We start from the raw sequence: 16,584 nt of genomic DNA on the forward strand, positions 1-16,584 counted from the left end.
TTTTATTCGCAAATCCAGATCAGAAAAGGGATTAAAGAACAGATCAACTGAGTGTGGCAATAGGTGATGGTGAAGAGCTCATGCTTATCTGTAACTCTCACACCTCAGCAGAACAATCCTTACTCATAGAGTAAGAGATTGTAACCCTGCTGCTCTGGTGCTGCACAACCCCTACTCTACCCTGCTCTCTGTCACAGGCTTTCAGTGGCAGGTCAGGGATTCCCTGTCTTTCTCTGGGACTGAGGGTTGTCCTGGAGGCTCCTTGTGTTGTATTAGAGGTTTGCTGTGAACAGAGGTCAAGAACAGTAGCTCTGAGGCAAAAAATATCATGGGAAAACAAATGGAATCTTTTCTTGCCTGTGTTATCATAAAAAATCAAAATGCTCCTCATTCTCAAAACACACAACTTACTTTCTCACTCCATATCAATTTGTTTTATAACCCTTATTAAGGGTTATAAAACAAAATTTGGCTTGAAATTCTTAGAGCTTTAAGCAATCTTTAATTAGACAGCCAAGAAATTCCAATTTGTGGTTTGGGACTGTGAATTTCTGGAAAACTAGAGAGAGAGAGAGAGCGCATATTTTTCCCCATGCTTTAATGAATCTGCTGCACATGCTGGGCTAAAGTCTTCCCCTAAATCCTTTGGTACATACATGAAGGATGCTAACCCAAAAGGTATTCAGAAGACTTCACAAGCAAGTGAAAAGTCAAGAAAAGGTCAGAAAGTTAAATTCTTACTTGAAATCTTACTTCTATCAAAATAGAGAAGAGACCTAAGTGAAACTGCTGTCTGCACTGCTGGTGGAGAACCAGTCCCTGGACACACTTCTGCCTACTTTACTCTCACATATGCCAAATGAAAGATGGGAAACACAGGGGACACAACTAAGTCATACATACACATTTCCAACTCACTTTCTGGGACTTCCTGGTGGATCAAGTAGTACTGAGCAGAGAAACCATCCTTAGCCACTGCCAGGTCCGTGTGGAAGGTGAGAGAGAGGACGCCGGTGGTCGAGCGGATGTCCGATGGCATATTGACACCACAATACCTGCCTATCAAGGGGCCAACTGCAAAAGAAAGAGCAGCAAAGGTAATGCCTGCTTTTCCACTGGCCTCCTGGGTCACCAGCTCATTGCTGATCAGGATAAAAAAGATAGGCTTTGGGGATGGGCTATTTTTTATATCCATTGGCCTGGTGCCATGCAGTGCAGAAATATCCACTGCAGCAGGCATTGCTCTGCAATTGCTGGGAAATGCTCCAAAATGCTCTGTTTCTTGGTTTTGCTATAAGGTAGGGAAGTACTCCCATCATTGCATGAACCCACTGCCCTTCCCTGAGGGAGAACTGCTGGTGTTTGGAGTGTCCCATGGGGCTTTTCAGATCAGTGGTTACAACAGAGCAGTAGTTTGTGGTTTAATGAATGCAGCCTTCAGCAGGCACACTGTCCCCAGGCTGGCCATGGTGTGCCCTAAAGGCAGGTTGCAGGCTGCAGCCACCTTTGAGGTTAGGCACCCTTGGTGTTCAGACAGAGACTGCACAGTTTTGGAGCTTTGTGACACCAGGAAGGGCCAAGGAAAGCAGTGCAGCACCCCACGGCTTACCCTGAGGGATGCCATCCCAGATGTCTAGCCAGTCATACTTGCAGTCTCCTTCCCCCGACTGCAGTGGGTCATGCTCGAGGTCAAAAAGCAGAAAGTGGAGGAGGATTTCTGTCTTTGGCTTGGCTATGATGGTGAAGATGCAGTCCAGGTTGTGTGGATACTTGTCAGGGAAACCTGGAGACTCAATAGTGCCGTTGGAGGCAGTGAAGTTTCTGGAGCAGTCCTCGGAGCCTGTAGCAGCAGGAAAAACCCAGAGCCTTAGCAACAACGAAGCTTAATGCCAACAATTTGGCACTGTGAAAACCCCATTCTGAGTTTAGGGTTGCATATTCACTTCTGGAAAGTCCTGCAGCTCAAGAGCTGTGGGAATAACTGCAAGAAGTGAGAAGGTGATTTTCAAAGCTTTCCACAGGTGGAGAGACAAGGTCCATGAGGTACTGTAGTGGACAACATGGTTCAAAATCCCTTAGACAGCTTTGCAGACATAATCTGTAAACCACTGCTGATCCTCCTGACAATTACCTCAAAACCAGGACTAGAAGAGTGATCCTATCCAAAGCCATTGCTGTGATTTGGCAGGACAGTAATGTGCCACATCCCTCACACTGGTGGTGGTGGACAGGGAGGCCACACCATGTTGGCCTGTCTTCCCCAGCTGGCACTTTCCACTCTAACCCACCCCCAAACTGACCTGGCAGACCTGTGTGCTGCTCCAGAGCCTGCAGAGAGGCCGGCTGGCACACAGGGAGCCTCCATCCACAGTAGTCATGACACAGCTGCTACCTGCAGCCATGCAGGCAAAGGTGCCACAGCGACCCCAGGACTGGTGGAGGAGCCCCATTTGGGGAAGGAGCTGCCAGGGATGGGGCAGAGAGGAGTATTGGGATGTACTCATTTTGGAAAGGCTGTTCCCATGGGCCAGTCTCCTGCAAACTCCAGCCTTCCAGCACAGATACGTGTGCCTCAGTTTCCCCTTGAGAAAATCCGTAAGCACAAATATTTACACAGTGTAAGGGCCTGTGGGAGGGCCTGTGGGAGGGTGCCAATGTCTCCACTGTTTGCTGCAAACCCTTGGGAAGTGCACAGTTAGCCTGCAGCCCCCACTCCCACCCCAAAGACCCACACAAGGGACAGGGGCTAGCTCCAGCATACATCCCCACAACGTGGCCACATTAATAATGGGGATAACAGAGGCCATGGCAGGGGGGGTCTCTGCTGAGAGCAGGAACAGAGCCCTCTTTTTCACAGAATGAGCCATCCACACCAGAAATGCAAGTTATTTCTATCCTTAAGCAAGACCTTTGCATGGTGGGGAGGACGGACAATGTTGCCTCTTATTTATTGCTGACCTCAGCACTGGCCTCGGCTGCAGCCGGGCCAGCTCAGTGCCCCCTCTCATACAGCCAAGGTGCCTCGGGCTGCTTGGGGAAAGGGGAATTTGTGTCATATTCATGCCACGGTGACTTTGAAAGCCTTGCCAGGACAATAGGCAACAGAAATCTGCAGCCTGGAGCTATCAGAGGAGAAAGAGGGTGTTAGAGAGGCTGCTGGCCACTGCTGCAACCTGGCACTAGCATTCACAAAAGTTTCTGCTTCACTTCCATGGGACACTCTCCTCCTCTACAAACCCTCTTGCTCAGGCTCTCCCAGGCAGTACCAGCCTTCCCAGGACTAATGGCAGACTTGTTATTCAATTCAGCATTAACCTACGGAGTCAGGCCAGCAGCCTGCAGTAATAGCAGGATCTTGCACTGCATTATGCAGTGCCTGGCTGGAGAGCTACTCAAGAGAGGCTCTTAATTGACTACCTAATGAACCAGCCAGCTTTTCTGGTGTGAACCTGTGGGGTAAAATGCAGAGGCAAAAAAAACCAAAAAACCAAACACAAATCACAGCATAATGCCATGAGCAGGGATAAGGGTGTACTTTGTACTGAAAGACTAACAGATAAATAGTGAAAATAACACAAGCTCTGAGCTAGGGAGAAAATGAAAGGCTAAACCTAGAGTCAGGGACTGTCTTCTAGCAACAGGCAAGACCACATTAGACAACAGTTTCCTCACGTGGCGTTCTTATCACATTTGGCATCTTTGTCTACATTTTGGCTAATAGCAGCAAACACAATGATTAGCTTCTTATAAGGAAGCTGCAGATAATCAACGGGAGTCATGCTGACTTCTGCAGCACAGGCCAGCCTGAGAGGAGACTTTGATGCCCAGCGCTGGAGAGCTCAGGCCGGCCCTGCGAAACTGACTCATAAAGGGAGCAGCAGGGAGGCTGGACCAGCCAAGGCAGGCGGCTCTTGTCAGCCCACAGATTGCTGGCTGATACCCGTCAGGGGATTCAAAGACTGGTATGTGGTTGTTTGTATGCAGATTGCTTCTCTCTCACACTGTGATAAGGGAAATTTAGCACAAGTTGGGGAAATAAATGCTCCATTGAAAAGAGTTGTTTTTTTAGATCACCTTTAAGACAGAAGGAATCTGCAGCCACTGCTGCTTTTACTGATGAGGACAATGACAATCTGATGACCTTTAAAGCTGGTGACACCCTTGCTGGTTACCCTGACAGCTCAGATGGAAACTTGGCCCATGCCTGCCTGCCTGCCAACAAAAGGCAGGGTTTGCTTGTGCTGCAGGAGCCCTGCAGCCAGCACTGCCCACGGCCCTCTCTGGAGCCCTGGCAGGGACTGGGGTTGGACAGATGTGGGCTGGGAGTGCTCCCGGATCACGGGCTCACCCGCACTCCTGTGCCAGAACCTGCCTTGCCAGGCTTGATTTCGTGGGCTGTGGTTGTAAGAAAGTGTGGCTGTATCTGGAGAGGATGGCTGCCTGCAGGGGTGGGGGTGGCAAAAGGAGCCAGCGCCACTTCAGCTCCAGCCTCCATCCACTACCTGCTCTCCTCCAGATGAGCCCTTGATTCCTCTCCCTCCCTCCCAGTAACAACTTCTCCTTCCCTCACAGATTTGGTCCCTTACTGGCTCCCAGCCAGACCAACAGGGTTCCTGTCTGCCACGCCTTCCCACAGCACGGCCAGGCCACCTCAGCCAGCTGGACCAGCCCACAGTGCCTCATGCCCTGAGTCAGGGCATGGATGGAGTATGAGGTCAGGCACAACTCAGCACAGCCTGCTGGGCTCACAGGAAGTGTGAGCAGGGTGAGAGAGGCAAGGGGGGCTGAGGTGGGTCTTCTCACCTGTATTCTTTGCCATCCTTACTGATGGCAACTGACCTTAGCAAACCCCAATATCTGGCTGAATCACTAAACTTTCAGGACTAATCTGCATCTTAACCATAAAGTAACAGTGGTGGTGAGCTGGCTGCTCAGCAGCTCAATGGCCAGTTATGCAGTCCAGGCAACCACCAGCAACAGCACTTTCCTCATCCATCTGAACCTTCACACAAGTCCTGTCCTCATTGATTCACAATGAATTTAGGGAGTCTCCTTCTCTTGCAGCAAAGTCTCTACATTCACATCTACCTCCAGCCAGGTTGTGGGCTCTCTGTGTACCTCTGCCTGCTGCACAGCTGGCCCAGGACCCCTGGGCACTGCTGCCTGTGCTCCTCATCTTTTCTTTAGAGATGCTGGATAAACAGCCCTATTGTGATCCTTTTTGATTCTTTCCACGGCACAGACTTTTTTTTTTTGTGCTGGACACAATGACTGAAAGCCACGTGTGTTGTCTTCTAACACATCACCAAAGGACTGCGGGCACAGGACAGGTGCCCGTGTGCCCACACAAAACACTCTCCTGATCCCTCAGCATGCAGGCACACCTCTCTCACATGCACACAGAGCAGAGGCTATTTTTTCAAGCCTTTCTTCCCAGGCACAAAATTCTGGCAAATATTTAGACAGAAACACTACTGAAAGGGCTTTGAGGAGATTTTTCTTTCCTCAATAGTAATTAAGAATTAAATAGTTATGAACACTTCCTCTTATATCAGCCTGGAAGGGTGCTGCCGCAGACTTTGACAGCATTGCTGACAGCAATCACTTGAAGACTAGAGTTCCCCAGTTACAAACCCCTCATCCATGGAGAGAAAACACAGCATCACTGATCAACCCTGAATCACAACTCCACAGGAGGGGGAGCTCCATGCACTTCTAACAGAGGGACACCCCCCTTTTAGCCCTAACATGCCGGAGAGTAAAGATATATGTTTCTAGTCCTCGAATACAAGAGAACATTTAAGGAGGAACCCTGCTTTAATTGCACCCTGTGATCCAAAAATTCACTGTCACGTGCCACTAAGATCTTTACCTTCTTGGAAATGTGACGCACAGACTTGCTTCACTTAAAAAAAAAAAAGTCCTTTATCTCTGGAAAATATGCTAGAAATCACATTGAAAAGGTGGCCAAAGCATCTACAGACAAAGATAATTGTGTCAGTCTGGGAGACAGGCACTGACTCAGACACTCACCCGTCTTGTAGATCTCATAGCGCAGAGAGAAGCCGGCACCTTGCCGTGCGTAGTCTGAGGTGAACTTGATATAGAGAGAGGGGCCAGAAGAGATGATGGTAGGAGGTGCAATGTTCCCACAGTGCTTGCCCAGCAGGTCTGCTGCTTCGCTGTCCCCATCGCGGATCTCGATGTAGTCATACCTGCGGAGGCAGGTGAAATGGCAGGGAAACCATCTGTCAGGGACGTGCTTCAGGATGCCAGGCACAAACAAAAACCACTCTCAGTATCTGCATATTTCACAGAACGTCTTCCAGACAGGTACCTGGGACTCTTATTCACAGCACACCACAGACCCCAAAACACTTTTTCTCTTTTGTCTGACTACATTTAGGTCCTTTCCTCTGCTGTCATTCACGTCATTAATTTGTTGTATGTACATCCGCTCACCTTCACAGCCAACATGCAAAATTTAGAACACGCTTTACCTCCATTTCCACAAAACTCCTTTGGCATGGGAGAAGCTCAGACACAACTCTCCTGAGGTTGCTCTCCTCCCCTGAGCTCTCTTCTGGAGTGCCATTGTGTTGTTTGGCAGAGCTCGCTTTATTCCAGCATCCATGTGGGATTTGGGCAAGTACATACCAAGTGAGACTGTCAGTGTTCAATCCACGTGAGCAGGTAGCTCTTTTGTGCACTGATATCACATTGGTCCTTTAGCAAGCATGGCAAGTAAACTCACTTAGCACTTGGACATTAATATTAATCCTCTTCTATCAAGTGCTAATGAAGATTTTCCATGGATGAGAAGTTTTGTGTAAGAGCTGGGTACCTACACTCATTATCGCTGATCCTATACACCCTGCAACTGCAACCTGCCTTTGCTAAACACTACTGGCCTGGGTATCTGACTGGTCTGGGGGAGGAATGCATAGGGTTAGAAGAATTGCCTCCTGCTGCAGAGACAAAAGCTTGTTGCAAAGCTTGGCTGGAAGGTGAAACTGCCACAGATCCCTCCATATTTTCTAGGCCATGAGTAGGCAAGGTAGTAGTATCAGGCTCTGCGTGCTGTGAAGAAACAAACAGCTTTTACGTGTACATCTTGTTCTTCAGCTGCTTTCTAACACCCACGTCCTCCCCGCCCCTCTCCTCTGTGGCCAGCACGCTGCTATTTACAGAAACTGACCATCTCTCTAGGACTGTTTATTTGCTTTGTATCAACCTGTTTGAACAACATGCTACAGCTCTTCTTAAGGGGCCAGGGAGGAAAAAAGCATTTCCAGGCTGCCAGGAATCTGCCTTTCTTCTTTGTCACAAGATCTTCTGTTTGAGAATGGAGAGTTGAAAGGAGAAGTAGCTTGCTGGTTACAGAATGATCCTCATGTGACTCATTCCCATTCTGCAAAGCACATATCGGCGAGCAACAGCCTCAAAACAAACTTACAGGGACTTAGTGTGCTCCTCCACAAAGAAAGATGGCCCAGACAGCTTTGGTTTCACTCCTTTCTGGGATTAAATCAGGCTGAGAGCCAGAAGCAAAATGCCTGCAGATAAAATCCTGTCTACGCTGGACTGAGCACTCAACTAGCTGCAATTGCCCAGCCTTTAACTTCATTACAGACTCAATTGGCTTGGCCAAGGTGAAATCCAAGCGGTCTTGAGAAGTGGCACTCGAAGAGGAAGAGCATTTGGCTTAGCTGGTGTGTGGACACACAACAATGCAAATGAAGATCTGCTCCCCCTGCTCTCTCCTCAGCTCGGCCTAGCCCCTATCACCTTGTGACCCCTTGTTACCCTGACACCAGTCAGCAGCACCCTGCGTGACTCCACTAATGTCCATCATGTGTAGCTTCATCCTACCATCTCCCCAGGGAGGAGGAACATAGAAGGCAGTGTTAGTGCTTCTTCTAAGTAGAATTTTTTCCTCCTTGTTTGTCTATTTGTTTAAAGTAGTACTGAGCAAACAGCGGGGACATTTTGTTCTCTAAATAACTACTTGCTTTCAGCGTGCTTGCAGCCCTTCCACATTTGAAGTGCACATCTGTGCTGCAGAACTACTGGCTACTAGTGAAATTTGAGTATGTGGCAAAAAATTAATTTGGCAAAAACATGAATGTTGGCAAAACACAGTTAATGGAGTGGACTGTAAAAGCTGCCATTTTCATGCACAGGCAGAGGTTAGCTGCATCCCAGGGAATCACATCTGTTTGTGCCCTCATGGGGTTGTTCCTCGCCAACACAGTACATGGCTTCAGCTGCTTGACTGCAATGATCACAGCTTCTGCTGTGGCCAGCACAACAAATATCCTAGTGCTGTCCACATGGCTCCTCAAGCCACCCAGTTCTGTAGGGGCCCTGGAATTTCAGAAGCAAGTTCTGGACCAAGAAATTTTTGCTTATTGAATGGGTGACAGACTTCCAGTAATACATACAATTAAGGAATATTGCAATCTGCTCATGGGCAATCTGCAAATGGAAAATTAAAAGAATGAATCTAGTAAGTAAATCATCAGGAAATATTTGCCTTTTTAAATTAAGCCCTATTTGGCTTCATTCAAGCAGCTAACTTAGCTTTCTCACACTGGAGCTAATCCTGAATAAATCAAATGTTAAAAACAACTGAAAAAAGCCTTTAAGAGAAGGTCAGGAAATAATTTTTTGCCAAATGTAAAATGAATAGAAATGTGTAAGAATTTTCTTCCCTAGTCAAAAAATCTTGGCCCAAGTCCTCTGCTCTGCATGAGGCAAAACCTTTTCTTTGGGTCATATAAACAGAGTGTGAATTGGGGAAGTACTACACTTGGGAGAAAGCACCAGTCCAGATGAGCAGGAGCCCCTACTTCCTTCTCCATCACAGCAATTAAGCTTTAGGCTTTCAAAATGAAACACTAAAGACAGCCAATCAAAACTGTTAAACTTCCAAACTTCAGCAAGAATGCCAGCTAATCCCTACCACAGATTGTTTTGGAACCATGAGCTTTAGGCATGTCCATGCCTTGGCCCTCCATCAAACAGATAAACCCCATTCTCCTCATTCTGGGTCAAGTTACAATCCAGTTTGGCCAAATCTTCGCTCCTGTTAAGCTTAAATATGGATTCTAGACTTTCTTCTTCCCTAGTGAAAAACAAGAAGAAAAATTGGAAGAAAACCCAACCATGCTTCCTACTCCAACCATTTCATTTTCAGATAACTATGGCCTAGGGCACAGCTGAGTGGGACACATTTATGCTGCAGTGGTGTTCAAGCTGTCTCATACAGTGCCCAGCAATCTGCATTTCACTCATATAACCAAATCCGTTGTTTCAGTCAACATGCACCAACATTCTTGTGGGCTGACCTCTCTGGCATTACCTCCACTGGGGAAGCTGCCATCTCCAAGCACATTTCATGGCCACCTCTCCACACCTAGGCATCGCTCCAACGAGCCAAGCATAAACATGTGAGGGCAGGGTGCAACCTCTGTAACCCACAAGTATAATGGATTGATTAACCAACTCTTCTTTTGCAGGGAAGGTGACCACACTTGGCTGCTCCTCCAATGGCACAGTGGCAAGATCTTCTGAGCTGCCACTTGAGTGACAATGCCAGTGAGTTGGTTTGAAACCACCTCAAACTGCTTTTCACCAGGGAGTTTTGAGGCTGGGAGGCAATGCTGAAGTGCTTTTAACTGCCCAGACAATGGAGGCTGAGAAAAGGGAAATACAAGGCTTAGATGGTCTTCTTGAAGTAGTTTAACAGAATTAAATGAAAAATGTACAATGCTTATAAATATTGCTGCATTTTTATTACAGATTTTTCAGTAGAAAGTGCTTTGCTCATGTTAAGAGAGCTTTTATAAACTAATTATAAAGCACTTCTACAGCCTGTATTGTTCATGCTTGTTTGCTTGCTTTTTCCTCCAGTCAACCTCTCTGCTTCCCAGGCTTTCCTTTCTCTTTTTCCCAAGTCACTTTGCTGCTGGCTTCCCAAATGAGGTGCAACAAAAGCAAACAAGCCCCAGCTGCAGCGATTATGAGAAGACCTCCAGCTTTTCAGTCCTTTTCTGCTGCAAAATAGGCAATCTGCTCCCTGACCATTGAGCTGTGCTCCATGATCCCCTAGGGCCAGGGCAGACCTCCCAGGTGCCCACCCAGGCACTGCTGAGCTCCAGAAATGCTACAACCCATGTGGGGAGCAGCACCAGAAGCCTGTGACATTCCTCTGGGTGCTCCTCTCCAGGGGGACACTCAACACAAGCAGTTTAGTGACCCATACTGCTGAACACAAAATCAACAGCCCCATTGACCTTCATCCCCAGGTCCCAAGAGATGTTGAGTCCTTCCCCCCTGAAACATGCTTCAGGGCATTATAGCTTAGCACAGGGAGAAACATGAATAACAGATTATTCATATGTTCACAGCCATATCACTAGTCCTCTGAATGCATAAACTTGTGCAAGCCCTGCTTCAAAGCCTAAGGAGGACTGGCCAAGCTCTGACCTAGCTGGCAGCTTTCTCTGTCTCTCTCTAGGTCTATGATTTGAAGAGGGTGAGGATTTGCACTCAGCAAAGCCCTGTTTCCAGTGCTTGCCAGGACTGGAGAGAGAGAGGCAAGGCTCTAACCTGAACCTCCCCAATGTTTAATTTGGAGCTATTATTTATAGGCGTTTCCATGGGGCTCATGACTGCAGCTGGCAAACAGTAATGATGGGATTCTCACGAGATCCTGGGAGGTAAGAAGGCAGAGAGGAGCCTTCTGCCCCAAGGTCACACAGGAAGTTTGCAGCACAGCCAAGAATAGAAGCCAGTCTTGACTGGAGAGATTATATTCTATTGGAGAAATCTGGCCTAGAGAGACAGGGAGACAAATAGGTACAGACTGCATGCCAACAACCCTAAATTTGGGAATGCCCAGGACTGACTTGAGCCTTCAAGACCTCTGATCTGCTTGAACCATATGTCATTGTGTCTTGAACGCATCTGCTGAGGAGAGGTAGAGAAACTGCAATTATAGTGAAATTCAGCAGGTGTTAATATTCTGCAGGTAGCTGGGCAAGGCCTGTGCTTAGCCACAATGGCAGCTAGTAAACACAATTGTTCCCCCTTTGAAAAGGTGGTGGGAGGTTTCTCAGAAATTCTTATAAAAAGCATGAGGTTTTTTGAACATTCTCTAAGAACAGACAGTTTCTTAGAAACTAAATAGCAGTAGTAGTATAGAGATAGTTAAGAAATGGTGAACCAGCATCTCTGTCCTTGTTGTGCAATCAAGAGGTGGCTAGAATTAATGTCCATTATGTGCTAGCTGGCTTAGTAATTTTTCTGTGTCACCACTCATCTTCATGCTCTTTTGTACACCACCTTCCAACTAAATCCTTATTTCATGGGTGGTTACATTGCGAAAGACAAAAAAAAACTTTTCTGTGATGTTTACACGATCTTGAGCAACAGCAGGACATGCCCTTCAAAGGTTAAATTGTTCCAGAAGCTACTGAGGACTTTTAAATGATTTTTTTTTTTTACAGCCATGATAGCAGAGGCAAGTACCACTGTTGTCTGATGAAACAAGAGCAATGAAGTTTGATCTTAGCTGCCAGCCCTTAATCAGAGTAATTAATTATAAATACAGCAGATGAATTGGATTCTCCTTTGACTTGAACTGGTTTTACACATGTGTAACTCATCATTTTAAGGGTAATCACTCCTAATTTATCCTGGTGTGAGAAGAGAATCAGTCCTCATAGACACAGGCTCTGATACAGATTTGTGCACAGAACTAAAAAGCCTGTACCACATCTAGGTTTAGCCAACGAAACATCCTCTACTCTCAGTGGAAGCAGATTTCTCACACCCAGCTTGGATTGGGATTAATTGTTCTTCTGCACCGACAGCAGAAGTACTTTAAATCACTCTTACTGACTAGACCTGGGCTTTGGGTGTCTGAACAATGCAGAGATGAATCTGATCCCAGTCTGAACCTTTTGGGGCCATTTTTGCCTATGTTGAGGCAAAAGATGCTCACAGAGCTTGCCCTTGTTTTGCCCTTATGGAAATAACTGACTCTGGCAGCAACAGAGAGAAATGGGCTATAATTGCTCTGAATCTGAAGGGATTTCACTGGATTTCAGTGACTAAAATGACAAAAATCCAAGCAGGGGGAGAGCTAGGCTGGTGTGGGGGGAGTGGGGAGCGATGGCACAGGCAAAACTGCTTAGGATTTCTCAGAAGTTTGTTTTGAATTTGTTGTATCCAATTACATCTTGTGTAATCACAGTATTGTGGGGGTTTGTAATCATTCTACTGTGCTTTGGATTATTTTCTTATCTCCTCAAAAAATCTGACCAGAATTTCTGAGAAATGAAAAAAATCCAGTTATCCAGTTAAAGGCAAAGAAAAAAAAATTAAAAAAAGGAAAGAGGGAGAGAAAAAGAAAAATAGAGAAGGAGAGAAAATAACCCTATTGGATTGGAAAACTTTTTCAAAAAGACAGAAAAAAAAAAAGGAAACTATAAAGAGCCTCTATTTTTTACCCTTTGGGTTGTTGTTTTCATCCCCTATGAGCACTGTGGATGGGAAGAGGCTTTCAGCAGTTACTGCTAACTCATGCGGGGGGGCCAGGGGGGGAAGGCAGCCAAAATACTTCGTGCAAAGGGAGGAATAAAACCTAACTGCAAAGTGCTCCCGAGGCAAGTTCTGATTCAGGAGGGAATTTCAGCTCCTAGCATGCTGCTGCCCTCCCTTGAGACAGGAGAGCAAAGGCTCCCCCGCGCTGTGCCGCTCATCCCAGGCTGCCTCCCTCAAGCTGCGCCGCCGGATCGCTGCGAAAAGGCGCCTTGGGGTGGAGGGCTGCTCTCATCTGGGGCTTGTCTGGAAAACCGACGGTTATATAAGAAAAGAGATGTGCTAATGTGCACTTAGGGGGTTTTCTGCAGGCTGTTGTTCAGGAGTTACACATGGCTGTTTAATTTTATTTCTGTCTCCAAAACCATCTCTATAAATTCCTCACTCTTCTATTTTTAGCTACAGGGGTCTTTTGTTGCAAGATGTCTTTGGTGTTCATTGGTGAGGGAAGAATCATGGTGAAATCAGGAATAAAATATATAAAGCATGCTCAGAATAAGCCCCCTTTCCATGGCATGCTGCCTTCTGTTGCTGTTCTAAGGGAACTGAAGCAACTCACAACCCTTTCATACCCCAAAACGCAGGACACTTGAGAAAATGCATTTGCACTTTTCTCCTTCTGCTACAATCCATCTGTGGAAAAAATTAGACTTTGGTTTCGATGTCATTTTACTGTCACCACTCACAGGCACTTGATCACTAACAGAAAGAAAAAATAAATATAATAAAAGATAACAACCACAAAAGGAAAATTTACTGCCGAAAAGCAGCAGAGCAGGCAGAAGGCAAGGGCAAATGCTCACTTTGATCTCTTTGCAGTGGGGTACAGATTTCCCTTTTCTGATGAGATCCAGTGCCTGACAGCCCAAGCAATAGGTGGGGACAAGCTTAGGTCAGGCTGTCCAAATTCTAGGGTGCTGATGAGGATTAGGGACCACTCACATGGCCTGCTGTGCCAGCCCTAGTCCCAGAGGAGGGAGTGATGTCCCATCACACCTTGCTGGTGCAGTATCATCATGGCCTTAGACACAACATGCAGTGAAAAGCAAAAGGAAAGAGTAAAAACTGGGATCAGATGAGGATCAGAACTTGGTAGCTGGACTTTCCACTATCACTCATTTGCGCTGGCTTTTTTTCAGCACAAAACTGAAATAAACACCTCGTTAAGCACCAATTGTATAAAGGAGGTTGTAAGAACAGAGCCCTGACCAGCCCACCCTCACCCTCCTGGCTGTCTATATCCCTCATTAATGATGGATGGTCACCCAGGGACTGCCCCACCATAGCATGACTTTCTGACCCCGCATTTTCTCAGACACAGCCTGTTCACAGCCCAGATCCCGCCTTAGCTGATGCACAAGTGAGTAAAGCTTTGCTGCCAAGACTGGCCTGCAGCCTCCACTATTTGGGCATTCCCACAATTTGGCTGTGCCAGCTTGTAGTAGGAGCTGTTTCTGAGGCAAACAGTGCACCAAAACCTTCTTGATCCCTCCTTGCTTGCTGCATAGCACAGCTTCTCCTACCCCCTTCTCTCCTCACAATACGGGCATTGCAGCTCAATAGCTATCTGAACCAAACGGTGCCAAGTCTGAGCACATCAATGCCTGAGTGAGGGTGAGTGCTGTGCCACACATGTGCCACACTTTGCTGTGCATTGGCAGCAGCAGTGACCTCCCACATGGCTCTCCTTGACAGCAGTGACTATCTGGGCATGTGGGAGGAATTAGCTGCTGGCAGGGGCTGGTTGGTACCCCTGAGGTGAGCTCAGCCCAGGACAGCAGGTCAGAGAGGCAGCCACATCAAGATAGAAGAGGGAGACAGAGGCGAGGGAATGGGATGCTGCATGAGGCTGGTAGGTACCTTTTCTCCTTAAGGTGCTCTGGGAGCAGGGGGTTGGGGCTGTCCCTGTTTCTCCCACAAACAAGGACCCTGACACTGTTTTGTTCAGAAAGATTTTCTTTCAAGCAACCCTTGTGTCACCCTCCCGTTCAGCTGTGGCAGTGTGTCTGCTTTGTCCTGCCAGCTCAGCCATGGAGTGTTTACAAGCCTCCCTCACCCTTCCAGGCTCTGGTTCAGCTCCATTGACACTGAAGGCAACAGACTCCTCTCTTGGCGTGTGATGAATCAATTACTTCCTCTGACACTCTATTACTATAGCCCTTACATCTCCAGATTGCAGATGAAAAGACAGGCTGAAATGGGGGACAGGGAAGGGGAGAGGTCTCCTGAGGTCTCCTTCAATTGAGTTGTTGGACATCTGAAGAAATCCCCATCTGCCATATTTAAAGACAGAGAGATGTTTTGCTCCGGAATGGCAGAAAAATCAGAGGGTTTTCACAAAAGAAAACCTAAGAAATCAAATGGGTCAAAAAACTACAACAAGATGCAGTGAGCATAGATCAATGGTGAGTCAGTTACCTCTGCTGATGGAGATCCCAGACCTTATTCCCACCCCTGATTAACAGCCAAATATTGGTATTACCAAAGAGACTGTCATTACACCTTCCTTCTCACTGCAAAATAACAATGTAAAAGAAACCTCACACCAACACTCACAGAAGAGGAAGGAAGCTGAGCACATGCCTCAAACTCTCGTGCTGCCGGTGGAGGGGGGGGCACTTCTCCTTGTTGGACATCCATCAACAAGCCCAGCTCTGAGGTTTCCCTGGAGGTTTCTAACACGTGGAGCACTTCCCATGCAAACACTCTGCATGCAGCATGGCCTCAGCAGGCACGGGGCTGAGAATAGGAGCTCTCCCATCACCAGTGGATGAGTACTGCCTGAATCAGGAAAGCACAACTCCGCCTCAAAAGATTCCTCACGCAGTATCTTCTGTACTGCTGCAAGAAGGTGGGGGCAGCCACATAACACCAGCAGCCACCCTGCTAGTTTCTGTGCCATTTGTAACAGAATGAAGTCTTTGGCAGAGGATTTCTGCTGTCAGACCCCACTGCTTCATGCTCTGCTTCTAGGAATTCATTAAACAATAATATCCTCCATGTCTGACCCAGTGTTACTTTAAAACCACACCATACCACTGTACTGTGGTTGCTCACTAAGGCTGCATGTAGATCTCAAGAATTCCTTGGGATTAGCAGTGGGGTGGGGTGAGAAACCAACAGAAAATCCCTAGGTTATTCACTCTTTCTAATGACCTACTGATCTACTCACTAAGCCAGCATAAGGAAGGCTTTCTATGTGTATTTGAACTAATATATCAAAGACATCCTAGCTGTGATTAGTGGACCATGACTGCTATTAACTTATAAGGAATTCCAGGATCACCAGACTGTGGTTTGCAACATATTATTACCATGCCATTCAATGGTGGTGTGCAGCCACTTGATTTAAAGGAAACGGAGAACTTGCCTCAGACTAAAACCTAACCTCCCCCAGTTCCTTCAAATATGTTCTATGCCGAGTTCTGGCCAAAAGCAGCCACAAATTTCTTGTGTTTTTCAGTCTGCTCTTTGCAGTCTGTTCTTTTTATTTTGCATTCATATTTAATTGCAGAATTCACACCCAGCCAGAAAAGACTGAGAATAAACTGGTCGTCTTCTGCTGCACTCTGACCTACTCCTGTGTGATGCTGCTGCTCAGCAGCCTTTGGAAGGGAGCGTGCTTTGCACTCTTGCTATCTAGACTGGGTTTTATGCCTGCAGATGCCCAGATCTTCTTTTCTTTATAACACAGGGAATTTTAAGTGACTCACCAAGGCAGGAACAATAAATCAATAGCAGGAAAGGGGAAGAACCCAAATCTCACAACTCTCAGAACTGATATTTGCTGGGGAGTCTGCCAGTCCCTTGTTACAGCCTGACAACAGGGATTATATCCATTAAAAAGGCTGCAAGTAGCTAAATCAAACAGTTGCTCACTAAAAGGCTAAACTAGCTCCTATGTAAATCAAGGTAAAATCTCACATTTCCTTTACAGAGCTTTGCATATAGTCCTTAACAAAAATATCAGTCTAG

At 46.8% G+C, this 16,584-nt stretch overlaps 1 protein-coding gene across 7 annotated transcripts in view; it reads right to left on the reverse strand.

Annotated features, from left to right (window-relative positions):
- The window catches only part of NRP2 (neuropilin 2), an 89,107-nt gene that overhangs the window by 54,189 nt on the left and 18,334 nt on the right, over positions 1-16,584 (reverse strand). For all 7 annotated transcript variants that reach the window (XM_071434735.1, XM_071434739.1, XM_071434737.1 and 4 more), the window contains exons 3-5: positions 6,034-6,215; positions 1,610-1,840; positions 919-1,074 (exon numbers count right to left, since the gene is read on the reverse strand). In XM_071434735.1, the coding sequence (XP_071290836.1) occupies positions 919-1,074; positions 1,610-1,840; positions 6,034-6,215 (569 nt within the window). The remainder of the gene's footprint in view (positions 1-918; positions 1,075-1,609; positions 1,841-6,033; positions 6,216-16,584) is intronic.

This window comes from Agelaius tricolor, unplaced genomic scaffold, assembly GCF_023055355.1.
Source record: "Agelaius tricolor isolate 1412-34295 unplaced genomic scaffold, bAgeTri1.0.p SCAF_10, whole genome shotgun sequence".
Classification (NCBI taxonomy): Eukaryota; Metazoa; Chordata; class Aves; order Passeriformes; family Icteridae; genus Agelaius; species Agelaius tricolor.